Source organism: Chionomys nivalis, chromosome 11 (assembly GCF_950005125.1).
Source record: "Chionomys nivalis chromosome 11, mChiNiv1.1, whole genome shotgun sequence".
NCBI lineage: Eukaryota > Metazoa > Chordata > Mammalia > Rodentia > Cricetidae > Chionomys > Chionomys nivalis.
The window spans coordinates 5,374,938-5,393,294 of NC_080096.1; the positions used below are offsets into that span (position 1 = coordinate 5,374,938).

At 51.7% G+C, this 18,357-nt stretch overlaps 1 protein-coding gene across 1 annotated transcript; it reads left to right on the plus strand.

Moving 5' to 3' along the window:
* The first annotated feature begins 542 nt into the window (after nt 1-542).
* On the plus strand, nt 543-17,081 carry Park7 (Parkinsonism associated deglycase). Its single transcript, XM_057785354.1, has 7 exons — nt 543-678; nt 1,499-1,604; nt 4,011-4,112; nt 5,887-5,946; nt 6,848-6,917; nt 10,492-10,578; nt 16,730-17,081. The coding sequence occupies exons 2-7, from the start codon at nt 1,515-1,517 to the stop codon at nt 16,888-16,890; spliced, it is 570 nt and encodes a 189-aa protein (XP_057641337.1). The 5' UTR covers nt 543-678; nt 1,499-1,514; the 3' UTR covers nt 16,891-17,081.
* The last annotated feature ends 1,276 nt before the right edge of the window (nt 17,082-18,357 follow it).

Consider the following 18,357-nt stretch of genomic DNA (forward strand, 5'->3'; position numbering starts at 1 on the left):
GGTGTGACCTGGATTGGAATATTAGCAGGTCAGAGGCGAAAAGAGGGGGGGGTGTCACAGTAAAGGGCAAGAAGGGAAACAGTGCTGGGCTGTGGTGACATAGGCCTTTAATCCCGCCATTCGGGAGGCAGAGGCTGGTAGATCTCTGTGAGTTCGAGACCAGCCTGGTCTACAAGAGCTAGTTCCAGACAGGAACCAAAGCTACTGAGAAACCCTGTCTTGAAAAACCAAAAAAAACAAAACAAAACAAAACAAAAAACTTTGGCCCCCATCTCGCAAGTACTAAGATTACAAACAAGTGTGGGCAACCACGCCGGGCTTTTATTTTCTCTTCTCTTTTTTGTGCATGGGGCGGGGGGGGGGGGGGGCGGTCACGCTCGAGTTGAGCATGGCCTCGAACTCGCGGCCATTCTCAAGCCTTGGCTTCTAAAGGTCGCGGTGGCAACGCGCAAGCGCCGCCGGGGGGCCGTACCAATGGCTGAGGGGCGATGCACGATCCACCCCGGCCGGATGTGACGCAGCCCTAGGCGGAAGCGAGCAGACTTGCGCAGCCTCAGCGCGGGTGACGCGCTTGCGTACTGGCGGTGTGCTCGGCGAGTCTCTGTGTGACTGGGCCGGGCGTGGGTTTGCTGCGGGACTGACCGAGGCTTCGCGTGGGTGGAGGAGGCTCGGGTGCAGGTCAGCGCCCGGGAGCAGAGAGGCCGGCTTGTCCGCGCGCTGCCCGGGGAGGGTCCCGGCCGGGCGGGCTGGGGGCGGCGGCCGCGGTGCATGCCGGGCCAGAGCTCTGCACGGGGTTGTGGCTTTGACTTAAAGTTCTGGTGCACGGCACGTGTGCAGGGAAAACACGCGAAAAGGGCTCCGCAGAGGCGTCTAGCTGCGGCTGTCCACAGAGTTGACTCCGTTTCTCTTCATCATTAACAGTGTAGTCAGATTGATCTCCCCAACCTGGTCCCGAGTTTTTAGTACCTATTATTGGAACAACAAAAACCTCCAAAAATGTACAAGTTTCCAGACTGTGTGTTCATTTCTGTGACCCGTGAAATTTAGGTTTTTTTTCTTTTTTGAATCAGTTCTTCAGGGCCCATTATGTGACCTGCCTCTGTAAGAAATTGGACTTAAAAAAGCACAGTAAAGGAAAATACAAACACTACTAACATATGTTCGCCATCCCTGCTTTCTGTTTTTAAAATTTTTTGGTGTGTGTTTTGCCTGCGTGCGTATACGTGCAGTGCCCGCAGAAGCCGGATCCCCAGGAACTGGAGTTAGGGACAGTTGTGAGCTGCCATGGTGCTAGGAACTAAACCTTGGTCCATCCCTGCAGGCCAGCCACCCTGTTTTCACCCCAGAATTAGCGGTTGAAAGTCCACCATGTAAAGCAGTGTTAACCTAAACTGCTTGCTTTCATTTATCCTGGCCTGTTCCAGGAAGCTATTTACACTGCTTGAACAGTGGCTATTACATTGGCAACTTTTTAAACATTTTTTTAAAATTTTTTAAGTCTTTAAGAATTAGAAATGGCTTCCAAAAGAGCTCTGGTCATCCTGGCCAAAGGCGCGGAGGAGATGGAGACGGTGATTCCCGTGGACGTCATGCGCCGAGCTGGGGTGAGTCATGTGCTAGCCTGTCATTTTTACTTGTTTACTGTGCTCGAGCCCGGGTCCTGGGGTGCAGATGTGGAGGACTGAGGGTGAACTGTATGAGTTGGCTCTCTGTCCCCCATGGGTCCAGGGGATAAAGCTTAGTAAGGTCTCCTCGGGCTTAGAGGCCAGTGCCTCTTTTGCCAGCCCTACTTAGTGAACCGTTTCAAGTATACAAAGCTACAGTGATTACATAGTAAAACATTAGTTTGTTCTCTGCTCACTTTTTTTTTTTTTTTTTTTTTGGTTTTTGAGCTAGAGGCTCACCCTCTAGACTTGGCAGTTCTCCTACCTCAGCTTCCCAAATGTCTGGCTCACTACTGACTTTAAAAACTTGTAGCGCTTTGTCTTATTCCTTCAGACCCCTTTTAAAACTTGCTGATTAATTTACTTGAAGAGCCAGGTGTGTGTTTGTGTCCCTGCTAGCCCTGCACCCCTGGGCTCAAGCTGTCCTGCTGCAGCCACCTGAGTAGTTGTGCTGACAGCCATGCGCCAGCACCCTGGTCTGGACACTTTTTGTGTGTTTGTTTTAAAGCAAATGCTTTAAAGTTTGGGGTTTTTCTGAGTCCCCTTTGTAAGTTTCCTTGGTCCTGTGCCCTCTCCTCCTTCCCCAGACCATGACTGTTCTCAGGCCAAAGTGTGCTGGCTCATGCATTAGCATGTGCTTCCTTCCTGTGTTTACATGCAGCGTGTCGCTTCTGTAACATGGTAAAGGGCTGCCCTCACGTTTGCCAGGCTCACAAACCCGACAACAGTGCTGACTCTGCCTCTTCTCACAAGAGCCAGGTGCAGACACTCGGCTGTGCTGATTTACTGTGTTAGCAGAGCTCAGCCCTGGGTGTGTGTTTACACTCAGGTCTGCACACACATTGTGAGCAGAGCTCAGCCCCGGGTGTGTGTTTACACTCAGGTCTGCATACACACTGTGAGCAGAGCTCAGCCCTGGGTGTGTGTTTACATTCAGCCTTGCACACACTGTGAGCAGAGCTCAGCCCCGGGTGTGTGTTTACACTCAGGTCTGCACACACACTGTGAGCAGAGCTCAGCCCCGGGTGTGTGTTTACACTCAGCCTTGCACACACTGTGAGCAGAGCTCAGCCCCGGGTGTGTGTTTACACTCAGGTATGCATACACACTGTGAGCAGAGCTCAGCCCCGGGTGTGTGTTTACATTCAGCCTTGCACACACTGTGAGCAGAGCTCAGCCCCGGGTGTGTGTTTGCACTCAGCCTTGCACACACTGTGAGCAGAGCTCAGCCCCGGGTGTGTGTTTACACTCAGCCTTGCACACACTGTGAGCAGAGCTCAGCCCCGGGTGTGTGTTTACACTCAGGTATGCATACACACTGTGAGCAGAGCTCAGCCCCGGGTGTGTGTTTACATTCAGCCTTGCACACACTGTGAGCAGAGCTCAGCCCCGGGTGTGTGTTTGCACTCTGCTCTGCACACACACTGTGAGCAGAGCTCAGCCCCGGGTGTGTGTTTACACTCAGCCTTGCACACACTGTGAGCAGAGCTCAGCCCCGGGTGTGTGTTTGCACTCTGCTCTGCACACTGGAATGCCAGCGTCCTCTTTTCATGCTGCTGCACAGTGCTCTACAGTGTGAATACCACCACCTCCTCGCTCCAGTTATAGCCTGTGCTGCTGGATATTTGAGATTTTCAACTTTTTTCTGTGTGTGAATGTTTGCCTGCATGTAAGTCTGCACTGCATGTGTGCTTGGTACCCGAAGAAGCCAGAAATTGTACCTGATGCCCTAGAACTAGAATTATAGGTGGTTGTGAGCTGCCATGTGGGTGCTGGGAACCAAATCTAGGTGCTCTTAACCACTGAGCCATCTCTCCAGCCTCTGCAATAATCACTCCTTTGTGCAAGCATGAGGACGGCTTTTGAGGCTCGCCACCTAAACATGGGATTGCTGGGCCAGGACTGTTGTGGTCAGCGTTGCTAAATTTTGCAAGCTCATCTTCAGTGAGCTGACCTGTGGCCTCCCAGCACTGTAGGAAACGTCCGTGTTTTGGGTACTAGCTCCTGGTAATGTCCCCTAATGAGTGTTCTGGAGGATAAAGTATTATTTATTTGTTTGGCTTTCATTTCTACTTTTGGGAAAGATTGTGAGATTGAAATGACAAGCATAGCCTTGCAAGATGGGTTATTAATAGGGTGACCCTGTAATTCATCTCCCAAACTCAACATGTGTGGGGTAAAGGACTGTCTCAGGCAAACTAGAAGAGACTGGTATTAAATATAATTGGTCATTGCCTTAACTTGGCTTTGTTATTCCCTGACTAGTTAATTAGAACCACCGAATGAGTATAAGTGTTGCCCGTGTCTGTGTATCTTCACGGTCTTGAGTGTCTGTTTTTTTCCTAGATTAAAGTCACTGTTGCAGGCTTGGCTGGGAAAGACCCTGTGCAGTGTAGCCGTGATGTAATGATTTGTCCTGATGCCAGTCTTGAAGATGCAAAAAAGCAGGTTTGTTTTGTACATGTGGACTGTTCCTTCTCTGGGGGCTTATTACTTTTTTTTTTTTTTTTGAAATGGCTTTTGGTTGTGTCTATGACTGTAGTTAGAACACACGTAATTCAAGAAAATGATTCTGGCTGGTGGCGGTGGTGGCGCACACCCTTAATCCCAGCACTTGGGAGGCAGAGGCAGGCAGAAATGTGAGTTTGAGGCCAGCCTGGTCTGTAGAGCAAGTTCCAGGACAGCCAGGCTACATAGAGAAACCCTGTCTCGACAAACAAAAAGAATTAAAGAAAATGATTGTACCTGGATGAGAATGGCTGGATTCCGTGTCCGGTAAGTAGGTGGTGTGGGTGGGGGAGCAGGAGGGAGCAGGGTGGTGGCGGCCGAGTGGGAGCATTATTCTTGGTATTTTCTCCCAGAGGCCTCCTTGCCTCGTAAGTAGCCTACCACATTTTCCATTTTCTTTTCTCAGTACTGGTAGTTGAACCTCGGGCCTTCCATGTCAGGCGAGCTCTCTGCCACTGACTTCTGTCCTCCTAGCCTCTCCCCCTTGTTACAGGTTTGTTTTGAGACAGGGTTTTGGAAGTGGCACTGGTGGTGGCCCAGGTGGCCTGACTGTGACCTCTGTCTGGCTCCTGTCCTTTCCTTCCTGTTTGAATGATGTGTGGAGGGATGCACACTTGAGTAATTGGGTTGAGGGTGAGGTGAGAGCACTCCTTAAACTGTTGGCATCTCCGTTTTTACGGTGATGGGGGACTGTTGGTTATCACTTTCCTCAGACGCTTGCCTGCCCACTGACCCTCAGCTACTACCAGAGGTCAGAGGTCATGACTCAGGGTGATAAGAGATGGTTGTGCCCTGTAGAGCAGAGACATGGCAGCAAAGGCGGGAAAGGCATGAGTGTGATTCCCCACGCTGTCCCCAGTGGAGGGACGTGCATTCCTCTCTAAGAAGTTTCAGTATTTCCGGGCTGGAGAGATGGCTCAGGGGTTAAGAGCACTGGCTGTTCTTCCAGAGGTCCTGGGTTCAATTCCCAGCAACCACATGGTGGCTCACAACTGTAATGGGATCAGAGTCCTTCTTCTGGCGTGCATGAAGACAGAGCACTCATACATAAAATACGTGAATAAATAAATCTTTACAAAAAGAGAGACTATTTATGTGTGAGTGTGTGTCTGTGTTAGTACCCACAGAGACCAGAAGAGGTTGCTGGGTCCCCTGGAGCTGGAGTTATATGGAGTTGTGAGCCACCATGTGGGTGCTGAGACCCGAACTGCAGCCCTCCAGGAGCAACAGGGGTTCTTAACTGCTGAGCCATTTCTCCAGCCCTCATAGCTGCGTTTTTTTGTTTGTTTGTTTTTTGTTTTTTTTTATTACAATGTTCCACCATAGGAATATGCCTTAATTTATTTGTTTAATATTTGGTGATTTTTGTTGTTTTGAGACAGGGTCTTCTGTATACCTGGCTGGCCTCAAACTTAGTGTGTAGTGGAGGGCACCCTTGAAGCCTTGATCTTCCTGCCTCTGCTTCCTCCTTCTGATGGCACCACTATGCCTGCCACTTCCTTACTTATTTTTAGTGTTGGAGAATCAAACCCAGGGTCTCACTTGTGCTAAGAGTGTGTTCAAGCTCTGTCTAGAGCTGCTTGTGTGCATAGCCCCAACCCTGAGGCGCGTGCACTGTTCTGTGCAGATAGTGCATCCTCAGATACGAAGCTGCTCCTGGGCTAGCATTAACACAGCCGAAGTAAAACTTTCCCTTTTGTTTCCCAATTCACAGGGACCGTACGATGTGGTGGTTCTTCCAGGAGGCAATCTGGGTGCACAGAATTTATCTGAGGTAAACTGCTCAGTCATGCCTCAGTGAGGGGCTTACGGGAAAGTCTTGCATCTTCTACTCTGTTCTGTCGTGTTTGATCTGGTGTGCCTCAGGGAGGTGCTGCAGACGCAGGAGAAACAGCCAAGGTTAGCCGAGTGGCATCTAACATTGCAGAGCGCGGTTCTAGGAATATTTACTGCAGACTCAGTAGAAACAGCCGAGGTTAGCCGAGTGGCGTCTAACATTGCAGAGCGCCGTTCTAGGAACATTTACTGCCGAGTAAGCTGAAATGGGGCAGCTGCTGCAGATAGGCTCAGTGCATGTAGACTAGCGAGAGCTGCGAATGTCCAGCTGCTGCTGCAACAAAACGGGTTCAACCTAGAAAGTGCTGCCTGCTTGTCATCGGGTCAGGGGCAGCTGTGGGGCCGGAGGTGGCCGTTGTTTGTGCTTCCTCTCAAGCTCTGTGTGAAGAGTCCCATGGGAAGGCAGCACAGGACAGGGTTCAGTGCCCTAGTGACATTGCTTTCCTTGCTCATCTTTATTGAGGTGGCCTTTTTCTGGGGGGGAGTGCTGTTGCCCGGGCTTGAGAACACAGACACGTGGGGAACCTGCCACTTCCGTGTTAATGATTGGAGCCCTTTCTGGAAACTGCTGGAAGGAAGCTAAGCTGAGAATGACTCTCCCAGCTTTTTTTTTTTTTTTTTTTTTTTGGTTTTTCGAGACAGGGTTTCTCTGTGGTTTTGGAGCCTGTCCTGGAACTAGCTCTGTAGACCAGGCTGGTCTCGAACTCACAGAGATCCACCTGCCTCTGCCTCCCAAGTGCTGGGATTAAAGGCGTGCGCCACCACCGCCCGGCGACTCTCCCAGCTTTTGCAGGAGGATCTGTGGCTCAGTGGTGACCGAGTGTTTGTGTTCTGTCTAGTCGCCTGTGGTGAAGGAGATTCTGAAGGAGCAGGAGAGCAGGAAGGGGCTCATAGCTGCCATCTGTGCAGGTGAGTGCGTGCGGGTGTGGAGAGGGAGCTCCGAGGGGAAGCCTGACCACACACAGCTGGTCTTCAGTGCCGCGACATCACAACATTGCAGCTGAGCGAAATTGTTTTTGTCTCTCCATGCTCTGGGCCTCTGCTCTGGGCAACTCACCGTTTTCCCTGTTTGCTGACCTGGAGGACAAGACCTCTGGAATCCAGCAAACCGCTTGTTCCGGCAGAGCCTGTGTCAGCAATTCGGCTTGCCAGGAGAGTCAGCACGAATCTGTGCGGCCTGAACACCATAGCTCCGGCGGGGCTCTCCTGCCTCCGGCTTGCTGAGTCTTTGCTTGAGTGCTCTTGAACACCCGTGGCTTCAAATAAGGTCTTCTGGGGTTTCAGACGTGTCCCGAGCCATGAACCGTAATCGCTTGCTTTTCCGAAAACCCGTTCGTGCTGCCCTAATATCAGATGATGTTCTGGCCTCTGGGTCAGTGCGACTTTTGCCAGTGTCTACCTGTTGGGTGCCTTTCCCGTGTGTCACAGAACAAGTGAACCCGTGACTAAAGGATGGATGGTTTTGTTTGGGGACTGAGGGGCTCTGTCCCAGCTGTGGGCAGAGTAGATTGTGCAGGAGCCTCTGCGCCTGTTTTGTCCACTTGTTACTGGAATGACGTCAGCCTGTCGAAGCCATCCTTCAGGCAAGGCCTCATGCTGCTGTCTCCTGTTCTACATTTTCCCAGTTCTGGGCTGGCCATGGAGACCAGCCTGTAATCCCAGCTCGGGGGATGTAGAAGTAGGTTGATGAGTTCAAGACCACCCTGAGCTACATAGTGGAGCCTCTCTTCAAAGAAGAAAAGAAGGGGGAAGCATAATTGGGGGACGTTCTAAATGTTCCCAGTTTGGGGCCAATAGGTGTAGACTGTGTGCCTCGCATGTGTGGGGCTCTGGGTTCCATTCCAAGCACCAAAGGCAGACAGACAAAACCATTCTTAATCTCTGATGTGACGCAGCAATGGGCATCATCTGTGTAGAAGTTCAGAGGCCCCTACACTGCGTGCTGGAGCCGTTACAGAGCCAGTGGGAGCTCCTAGGCACTGCCCTGGGCACCTTGTCCTGTCTCCTACGCTCTGATTCCCTGCTGTGCTGAGGCCCAGGGGTGTTGTTGGTTGATGGTCCTGCGATCCCTGCAGCCTTGACCTGCCCTGGGGCAGGGAGTCACAGGTGGCTGGTGTTCTTCACTGATCTGCGACATTGGCCTCCTTAGGGTTTCCCTGGCTTTGTTCCCTCCGACTTGACTGAAGCTAAAGTGTGGTGTCATCTTGTTTTTCTGTGTCACTGAGTAGAACATGATCAGCCTTACTTAGCTGGGTCACCCGCTTGTGCTGAGGCAAGCTAAATGAGGCCTTCCTGTGGATCAGATTGTTACTGAAAAGGAAACAGTGCTAGCAGTGTGTTCACCGCCTTGGCTGTCCTGGGTCACCGTCCTGAATAGTGAGCAGAGAGAACAGGAGTAGCTTGGCCAGGGAATGAAGCAGAGGTCTAGGCCGTCTGGTGCTTTGGTCAGGAATCCTTACCGTGTTTGAACTCCATAAACACAGTTGTTTTGTTAGCTTTGCCCTTGACGATGCTGAATAAAAGAAGAAGTCACCAGCAGGGAGGTTTTCCTGGAAGGAAATACAAGGAGCTTTTCTTTGAGTAAGGGAGAGAAAAGGAAGCTTGCAGGTGGAGGAGTTCTGTCAGTGTAAGAATAGTTCAGGGTACCCAAGGCTCCCGCCGGCTGGCTGTTCTTTTTCCAGTGTCCACCAGGTGGCGCTATAGGAAGAGTCATTCCCAGAGCTAACTCTTGGTACGTCCTTCATCCGAGTCTCAGATAGTGGCAGTAGTGATAAGTCTGTCTTAATTTTCAAATTTTCTGTCCCCCCCCCCCCCCAAATCAGTAGGTAGGAACTTACCATGATGAAGGCACGCCCTGTATCCTGGCCCTGTTGCATGAAGCAACAGTGTCGCTACCATCAGGGGAGCAGCCTTGAGACACAGCCTGAGACCTGACTGATCTGGCCGTGCTCTTCCCTCAAGGTCGGCGGCTGAAGCTTGCTGCCAAGTGGAGGGTGACGTAGGATTCTCCGTTCAGGTCTTAGCTAGTAAGGATCTGAGAGGTACACATGAATCCCCTCACATAAAAGTGGACGGTAACTGGACATGGAGGGCCACACCATTAGTCCCAGATCCTCGGAAGCAGAGGCAGGCAGATCTCTCTGAGTTTGAGTCAGCCTGGTCTACATGGTGAGTTCTGGCCAGCCAGGCCTACAAAAGGAGACTCTTTTGTCTTAAAATAAAAACTATCGAATGGTAATTATTCCATTTAATTTTCTGTCCTCCTCAGTTGTCTTGTGTAGAGAAGACGTGAGGTGGAGAATTGCATGTTTGTGATGCTTAGACTCGAGGTTACTCTGGGCTTGGTCTGAATCTGAGACCTGGACGGTGGCTCTTGTGCCGGTTCCTGCTATGGCAGCTGTGGCGCCTGGCTGTGGGTCTACAGCTCTTGTTCTGCAGGAGTCAGGGTTGAGGGAGCTAGAGAGTCAGGGGCCGAGTCAGAGCTCGCTGACGGGTGAGGTTAGATGTTGTTTTCGTCTTCCTGTGATGAGGCTTGGAGGGGACAGACAGCAAAAGCTTTAGGTTTTAAGAGGGTGGTGGCAGGCGAGGGTCGTTTTTCAGTCTCTGTGGCAGACTGTTAGATGCAGTGTCTGCTGTGAGCATCAGTGAAATTGGCCGTTTTCAGTGAGCACTCGGGGCTCATGGTAAGAGGCGGGGCCTCCCTCAGGTATCATGGACCAACAGTGTGCATAGTTTTCCACATCAGTGGTTTCAGAAGACCCAGTGTCTCAGACGTCAGTCCAGGAATCTCCTGCAGGGTACATGTTGGCCTCTATCTTGGCCCTGCCAGCTGGTGCGTGTCTGTGGCCGAGTGGCCTAACTCACACGTGGAGTGCAGAAGAGGAGCTGTGAAACAGCAGCGAGCGTGCATGTGTTCACCCCATGTCTCTGCCACAAAACTAACTCTTTCCTTCAGAAAGAGTCAGGCAGGAGCTGGAAGGACAGACAGCAGTCAACAGACAGGCGTGGTGGCCCACAACCACATGCACCTCCAGTTCCAGGGGAACCAACCGTGCATGACATACTGCAGGCAAAACACCATGCATGTAAAGATTGCAAAGGAAAAAAGGAGGAAGGCAAGAGTTTATTCAGCAGGGCACTCCCCTCTGCACTCGGGAACATTGATCCCTGCTCCTGGGGGGGGTCATTTGTCTCTGTTCTGCTGCACTGAGGGACGTTTTCAGCTGTTGAAGCATTCGGAAGTTGTGCACCTCGGCAGATGTGCTGAGCACAGGCTCACCACGGACACGCCCTCCCGTGTGTGTTTGAGCAGTGTTGTTCAGAGTCATAACTCTATAGTCCTGATTGGCCTGGGACTCACAGATCCTCCTGCCTCTGCTTCCTGAGCCCTGGGACTCACTGTGTGAGCCACCATGCCCAGCAGTGTTGCGGGTTTAAAGCCCAGGTTTTCTGTTTGCACGCTCATCTTCTTTTTGTCTTCTAGGTCCTACGGCTCTGCTGGCTCATGAAATTGGTTTTGGAAGCAAGGTCACAACACACCCAGGGGCTAAGGACAAAATGCTGAACGGAAGTAAGTGTGCCCCTACTTCCCACGGGAAGATCTTCAAGACCTATATGGGGGAGGGTGCTGTGACGTGCTGGGCTGCTCAGGAACTCCCTGCCTATGCGCTGCTCTCCCTTCCCTCGGTGTGCTTCTTGGCTGGGGCAGGGTGCGTGCCAGTCCGTGTGGAGGCACCAGATCCCTGACTGTCAAATGGGAAGGAGTTTGAAATGCCAGTTTAATTTTTATTTTTACTGAATGCCTTAACAGCCACCCAAGGGTGTTGTAGGTAAGTCGCTTGTTGCTTCCTGGCTGCTCAGCCCAAAATAACCACACTGAAATTGTATTAATTAAATCACTGCTTGGCCCATTTGCTCTAGCTTCTTATTGACTAACTCTTACATATTAATTTAGCCCATCTCCATTAATCTGTGCATCACCATGAGGTCATGGCCTTCCAGCAAAGTTTCAGCACATCTGTCTCCGCTGGCGCCTACATGGCATCCCTCTGACTCCACCTCTTTTCTCCCAGCATTCAGCTTAGCCCCACCCCAGCTCTGTTCCCCTATAGCAGAGCTATAGGCCCAAAGCAGTTTCTTTATTAACCAATGATATTCACAGCATACAGAGGGGAATCCCACCAAGGGTAGAATTTAAACCCTGATGATAGTTTCAACAAATGTCCTTTTACCACAGTACAGCAGACCCTCAGGGGATGTCCTAAGTGGCAGACTAGCTTCTTTGGTGACATGTTTCTTTATTTAATTCTTGTTTTGTTTTTCAAGACAGGGTTTCTCTGTGTACCCTGGCTGTCCTGGAACTCACTCTGTAGACCAGGCTGGCCTCAAACTCACAGAGATCCACCTGCCTCTGCCTCCGGAGTGCTTGGATTAAAGGTGTGAACCACCACACCTGCTGAATTTTATTAAATTTATAAAAGCAATTTCTCTTCATGAGGAAGCTTGCAGACAGGCGGGTGAAGTGAGGCTAGCTCCTCCCCCTCCACTGGTTGGACAGCTCAGCTGTCTCGTGATCTCTGGGGCTGCCCTCTATCTTTTTAGTATTCTTACTCAGGTGAGGCTTAGTAGACCCTTCTGCTGCCTGCTTTGGGTTTGAGATGGGGTTTCACTATGTTGCATAGAAAGACTTTGGGCTCACGCCATCCTTCTCCTCAAGTAGCTGGAGGGCAGGTGTGCCCTTGTCAGGCAGCACTTGCTTCTCTTAGCCTTTCCTTCACCGTAGTCATCTTGCCCAGAGTGGCGCTGGGATTTGCTATGTCTTGTTTCTTCGGCTCATAGGTCTTGACTGATTGGTTCCTGCTTCTTTGCTTGTGTGAACCATGCTGTTGAGAAACTTTTTTTGTTTATTTGTTTTTTTGAGGCACGGTTTCTCTGTGTAACAGCACTGACTGTCTTGAAACTCACTCTGTAGACCAGGCTGTCCTCAAACTCACAGGAATTCACCTGCCTCTGCCTCCCGAGTGCTGGGTTTAAAGGCTGCACCAACCCCTGGCGGAGGCTTCCTCTCTAAAATGACTCTAGCTCTCGTCAAGGTGACATAAACACTGACTAGCACAACTGTCCCCTTGTCAGCTTGACATCGACACACACAGGTTATTAAGCCGTAACCTTCCCTGCCCGTCCCCAACATCACAATGGGTGTCATTCCAAGCTGATTGGTTTTGTTTCGCTGAGACTGGGTTTCTCTGTAGATCAGGCCACCTCTGCCTCCCGAGTGCTGGGGTTAAAGGCGTGTGCCTGGCACGTTCCAATTCTAGTTCCACAGCTGGGCCCGCTCGCCTCAGTCATCAGTCACGATGTCCCGCAGCTGTAGCACTCAACCTGTCGGTCGAGACCCCTTCTTCAGGGGTCACCCAAGACCATCTGCAGGTGCAGATATTTACATTATAATTCATAATAGCAAAATTACAGTTATGAAGTAGGAACAAAAACGTTATAGTTGGGGTCAGCACAACATGAGGAGCTGTATTAAAGGGTCTCAGCGTTAGGAAGGTCGAGAGCCACTGCTCTACAACCTTGCCTACAGGCCGGTCTAATGGAGGCATTTTCTCAGTTGAGAGCTGCTCTTCCCGAATGTCTCTAGCCGGTGTCCAGTTGACATAAAATAGACACAGGGTTGCTCTTGGGCTGCACTTCCGGATGCTCTAGCGCGTTGCCAAGTGCTGCTGTTTCCCTCAGTTATCAGGACACTGTCAGGAGAACTGCATGGAAGTCGCCGTGGCTCCTGGTTGTAAATACGGGAGCTGGGTTTGTGTGGAGCTGGTGAAATGAGGTCAGCGCAGAAGAACGGTGGGGGCTGAGCCTGGGCGGTGTGTGGCCGGCACACTGTGTTGTGTTTGGGGACAGTGCAGTAGGGCTGTCCCTCGTCACCTGAGCTGTGGCTCTTGCGTGTTTTCTTCTGCTGCTGAAAGACAGGCTGAGAACTCATCGTAGGGTCCCTGAATTTACACAGTGCCCCAGCTTCCCTGGGGCCTGCAGTTCCATGGCAGGCCAGGTGGCAGCCTGCTGCCCAGGCCGGAACACCAGAACACCGAGGCTCAAAGGCCAGGTGACCCTCCTTTGTTTCCCTTCTCTCCCCTTTCTTGCCCTCCCCTCCCCCCTCTATCTTTCCTTCCTCTTCCCTTTCTGTAGTGCAAGGCTCCCCTGTCCTTACGTCATTGCTAATCATGCGGTCAGTAAATCCTGTTTTAGGACACTGTTTGACCCTTGTGACCCTTGAAATCATTCTGGAAGGGCTGTAGCCGTCCTGCACCTGACTGTTCTAGGCCCTTCTGCCAGTCTCAGTAACGCATTTGACAAACCTGTGTGACTCCTCCGCCATGGGGCAGTACTTCACAGAACTGTGGTTGTTGGGCGCCATTCCACTACAGCAAGGCTAGGAGAGGGCAGGCCAGTGGGACTGGACCCCAGAGCCACTGTGCCCAGGCCTGACTGCTTTTTCTTAGAGGAACAGCTAACCAGGATCGGGGTTCTCTGGCCTTCAGGTCTCTATGATAACTGCCCCACACTGGTGTTCCCCAGTGTGAGCGACTTTCTGCTTTGTCTTCGTGTTTGCACACACAGACGGCAGCCTTCAGTCTCTGCCTCATGTTCTGCTTCTCCACTTGCCTTCTCTCTGAAGAGATTTCTTCAGGTCTGCAAATTTACCCTAAACTCACAAGTCCCAGCTGGCCTCATTTTCCGCTCCGCAGCAGCCCTGGCTGCAGCAGTACACTTTTTGAGGCCGTTCCTCACTGTGGCCACTAGATGGGGGCCGTTGACAAGTACCAACCCTGGCTGAGCCCTTTAAACTGCCTCGCTAGGCCGTCCTGACCTGGTGAAGCTGTCAGAGCAGGGCTGGGAAAACTGAAACTTCCCTTCGAGTGATGGTCCCTGCTTCCTTTACTGTCTGCAAACGGGAAGCTTCTGCTACACTCCGCCTGCTTACTTCAGCGGACGGGCTGAGTTTGGAGTGGGGTAGGAAGGCACTCCTCCTGAGGGCTCTCGGTGAACCTCAAATGCACTGAGCTCTTCATTCTTGGCAGAAACAGTAGGCATGAAGCAATGCCCAAGCATCTCATGCTGGTGCTGTACTGGTGGTTAGCTGGGTGTGGAGGTCCAGGATCAGCACCTGTGCACCTGCCCCTCACCATCAGCTGTGTACCTGCGCACTTGATCCTTTGCGGGAGCCCTTGCCCTGGAGGCCTCCTGCACTCTGCTGCCTTTGAAAGTCCCCGAGTCCATCTTCTCCCCTATGGTTCTGTCCCAGACTTTCCCTTGTGCTGACACTGCAGCCCCGATAGCCAGGGCACAGGGTCTCCCATGGGTGCCTGAAAGTGGGGTCCTCTGCACTGTGCACTCTGGTCAGCACCACCAGGAGCAGTGTTGGTTTAGAGCCCTTCGGCGGTGGAACTGAGTCAAGGAACTTTCACCCTGGCCTGAAACCTGTGTCTGTGCTGTGTGCTCTGGTCAGAACAGAAGAGGCCCCAAGCGCTTTGAACAGCAGATGCTAAACAAAAGGACAAAGTTGCTAGCTGGTGCCGGAGGGGGTGCGGAGGTGCTGTGACAGGCAGACTCCAGCTGTGGAGGTCAACAGGCCTGCTCCAGGCCCACACTGAGTCAAGGCCCAAGGGTGACCGGGTGATGGGAACACACCTAGGCCCACGGACAGGAAGCTCTGGGCTGTAGGTGAGGGCTAGAAGATGAGTAAGGACGGCCTGGAGGGAGCTGGGTCACGTGGAGCAGGTCCTGTTGTAGCAGAGACAGAATGGGGGAGGAGAGCTGGGGGGGGTCCTAGTGGGGGTACCCCACTGTGTCTTAGTTGCTTAGAGTAGCAGGTGGCAGGCAGAGGAAGAGAGCCTGGCTGCTGATGTCTGCCTCCCAGCTGCAGTCTTGTGTGGTCTGAGGCCCCAGAGGACGGGGGCTCTTCTGTGGATCAGCCAGTTTGTGTTCTCATGGCGGCCGAGGCCCTGCTTCTGTCCCAGCACCCTGGCCTGATGCTGAGTCCCTGTGGCAAAGTGGGAAGTGGGGAAGTCCATCTCTGGTGCCCTCAGAGCTGTCTCTCCCGCTTGTGCGCATTGCTGCCTTCCGCTCCGCCCTGCAGTGACTTGACTTGTCTTCCCACAGAGCTTGTGTTACGAGCTAGGGGACTTCAGCTCCATGTTCTTTTCGAGTAATATCTATGAGGACTCTGTGCCCTTCTCCCCAGAGAGTGATGAGTAACCAGACCAAGCAAGAGAATTGTTTTTATGATTCTTTACTAGCAACTTCAATATCCAATACATCAATGGGGTTTACAATCTTAATAGGCATGGGGGATTGATAATGGGCAACACACAGGCAATTCAATATCACAGTTATTAATCCTCCTAAACCTAATACATAAAACCAATTCATAACCTTAATCTAACTTATCACTTATTCATAAAACACTTCTTAACCTTAATACAACTTATCCATTACTTATCTATAAAACACTCCTTAACCTTAACTTATCCATTAATTATTTATAAAACGCTTCTTAACCTTAACTTATCCATTAATATTTCCTAATCTTATCAATTATTCATAAAATATCTCTTAACATTTCACACACTAAACATATGTATTAACACGTCTATGCTCTTCTCTTAACCTCTCATACACACATGAAATAGCATCATACGACCTGGTATTCCCTGACTTAAAAGGGGCTTTTTGAATTTCTTCAGGCTGGGCTCTTGTCCGCACTGGGGGCTGGGTAGCAAAGATCGACTCTTGACCCCGTAGTCTGCACTCGGGAGATAAGGTTCTGATGTTCCAGGCTGGTATCTGGTAGGGCCTTGGACTCGGCTATTCGGGTGACTGAGTCTCGGGAGACAAGGCTCTTAGTTCTCTACTCTCGAAGATGGGGCTTTGCTCTTGGGATGGCAAAGCGTTCTGAAAGGCAGAGTATCTAGTCTGTTCTCGGGAGACAGACCTTCAATGTCCACTCTCATGGAATGAGGATTTGCCTTCCGGATGCAAGACGTTAAATATCTGTTTTCGGGAGACGAAGCTCTGTACTCGGGAGACAGAGCATTAAATGTTTAGGCAAGGCATTTAATATTGCTGCTTTTCGGGAGGCAGGCTAGGAGGATCTCTCTTTCCACGGAGGCCTGGTGCCAGAGCCATTGAGAAGTGAGATAACCGTCCTGCTTCAGCCACCTCTTTTAAGTCAGTTTGAAATTGCCCCTCGTTTGATCCTTCCAATAACCAGATGTCCTAGGTTATCAGTATCGACTGGCCACAGAAGGGTGGGGGTCCCTCTTGTGTGGCAAGATTATTTCGTTACCACGGTTGCTGGGTGCAGTCCCCACATCTGGCAGGGCCAGATGGGTGTGGCAGCCTTCAAGCGGGCAAATGTTCTCTTAATATTTCACCTTAGTAATTTTCCACACCACACACAAGAAGAAATGCTTTTACATTACACCAAGTTACATTCATTCTTATTCTATAAATTTCCTGCTCTATCTACACTACAGATTCCCCTTTTTTATTCATTCAGAGGAATCTGCTTCCATGCTCATTACAGCCTGTGATAGCCTGCAGGCCCTAGGAGACAACTGCTGCGCACGGGAAGACCAGACATGGCAGCCCCAGTGAGTGGATGGGCGTGCTGTCTAGCTAACATAACCTACAGCAACCTTATCTGTTCCCTGTAGGTCACTACAACTACTCAGAGAGTCGCGTGGAAAGGGATGGCCTGATCCTCACCAGCCGAGGGCCGGGAACTAGCTTCGAGTTCGCACTGGCCATTGTGGAGGCGCTCAGTGGCAAGGAGGTGGCTGACCAAGTGAAGGCACCGCTTATTCTCAAAGACTAGAGCTCAAGCCCTGGACCCCAAGGTTGAGGCAGACCATTGGAAGCCAGTGCCTATCCTCGGCCCATACTGTGTCCAGAAGCCAGTGAGCCTCGGGAACTAGCGTGTGATGTAGCCACCACATGGGTATCCCACCCCGAAGCCTAGGTCTGTACATTTCTGAATGTTCCTAGTAGAATAAACAGTTTACCGACTCCTGGTGGCTGCTTTGTGTCTGGCTTTTGTGATATTACTGGATTCATTCGCAGGTGGACGCTGTTGGTACAGCCACAGAAGGAGCCGCCGAGCCCCTTCCCCAGCTGGGAGTGATGCCCGGGTAAGCCCCATGAGGCGGGGTTTCTCCCATCCCAGGAGCTCTTCCCTCAATGCTGTTAGGTGTCAGCAGAGGTGGGGATTCCTGGGGCTCCCGCATCCCCTCCTGTAGAGCACCCATGCATTCCTAGGTATCACTCAGCTCCCACTCCGGAGGAAAACATGCTGAGGATGGGCCTCATCTGCCGTGACCACACAGCCCAGGCTAGACCAGTAGAGGGCAGCTCAGTTTGGGTTCTCGAGGTCTCCTGGGGTGGCCAAGAAAAAACCAAGAGGGCGAGCTGACAGCCATCCTGTCACTGAAGAGAACACACCTGCAGTTCTCGAGATGTACGTGGACAGCTCCTGCTCTGGAAAGCAAGGCTGGAAACTGCACTGTTGTTTTGTTTCAAGACGGCCTCTGTGCAGTCCCGGCTGTCCTGGAGCTAGCTCTGTAGTCCAGGCTGTCCTGGGACTAGCTCTGCAGTCCCGGCTGTCCCGGAGCTAGCTCTGTGCAGTCCTGGCTGTCCCGGAGCTAGCTCTGTAGTCCCGGCTGTCCTGGGACTCGCTCTGTAGTCCAGGCTGGCCTCGAACTCCCAGGTATCCGCCTGCCTCGGCCTCCCGAGCGCTGGGAGTACATGAATGTTTTGGTAAACGCTAGGACAGGTAACAGAGAATGCTGAGGAAGAAACAACAGGAGGTTTCGTTTACATGCTGGGGTGACTTAGGATATTAAAGACCAAACTTAAGTTAGGCTGGGTATGGCAGTCAGACACTGGTGTGAGCCTAGTACTAGGAAGGCTGAGGCAGGAGGATCACTACAAGCCCTGTCTACCAAAGACTAGTATGTGTCAAGCCCTGTCACTGGTCCTGGGAGCCAGTCCAGGGCTCTGTCCTTACAGAGCCTAGTTGTGGGGGCAGGAGGGGGGGGGGGCAGATGAGGATACGCAGGTGTGTCCTGTGGTCAAAATGAAGTTGCCTGCCTGCTAGCAAAGGCCTCTCTGATAAGGGCTCTTAGGGAGATCTGAATAGGCAGGTCTCTGCTGAGGTTTCAAGCATAAAAGAAAAAGTCCAAAGGCCCCGAGGCAGGCGCTTGCTCTGGGTGTGGGGAAGCAGGACAGGCAGGATGAGTGTTGGAAGCTGAAGAGGCCACAGCCAGAATCAGCAGGATCCCGGGCC

Excerpts from the sequence above, each read along its gene's own strand:
- Park7 (XM_057785354.1), top strand. The coding sequence starts at position 1,515 with ATGGCTTCCAAAAGAGCTCTGGTCATCCTGGCCAAAGGCGCGGAGGAG. Across the intron at positions 1,605-4,010 it reads ACGTCATGCGCCGAGCTGGG|ATTAAAGTCACTGTTGCAGG; the intron begins GTGAGTCATGTG and ends TTTTTTTCCTAG. Across the intron at positions 10,579-16,729 it reads GGACAAAATGCTGAACGGAA|GTCACTACAACTACTCAGAG; the intron begins GTAAGTGTGCCC and ends TGTTCCCTGTAG.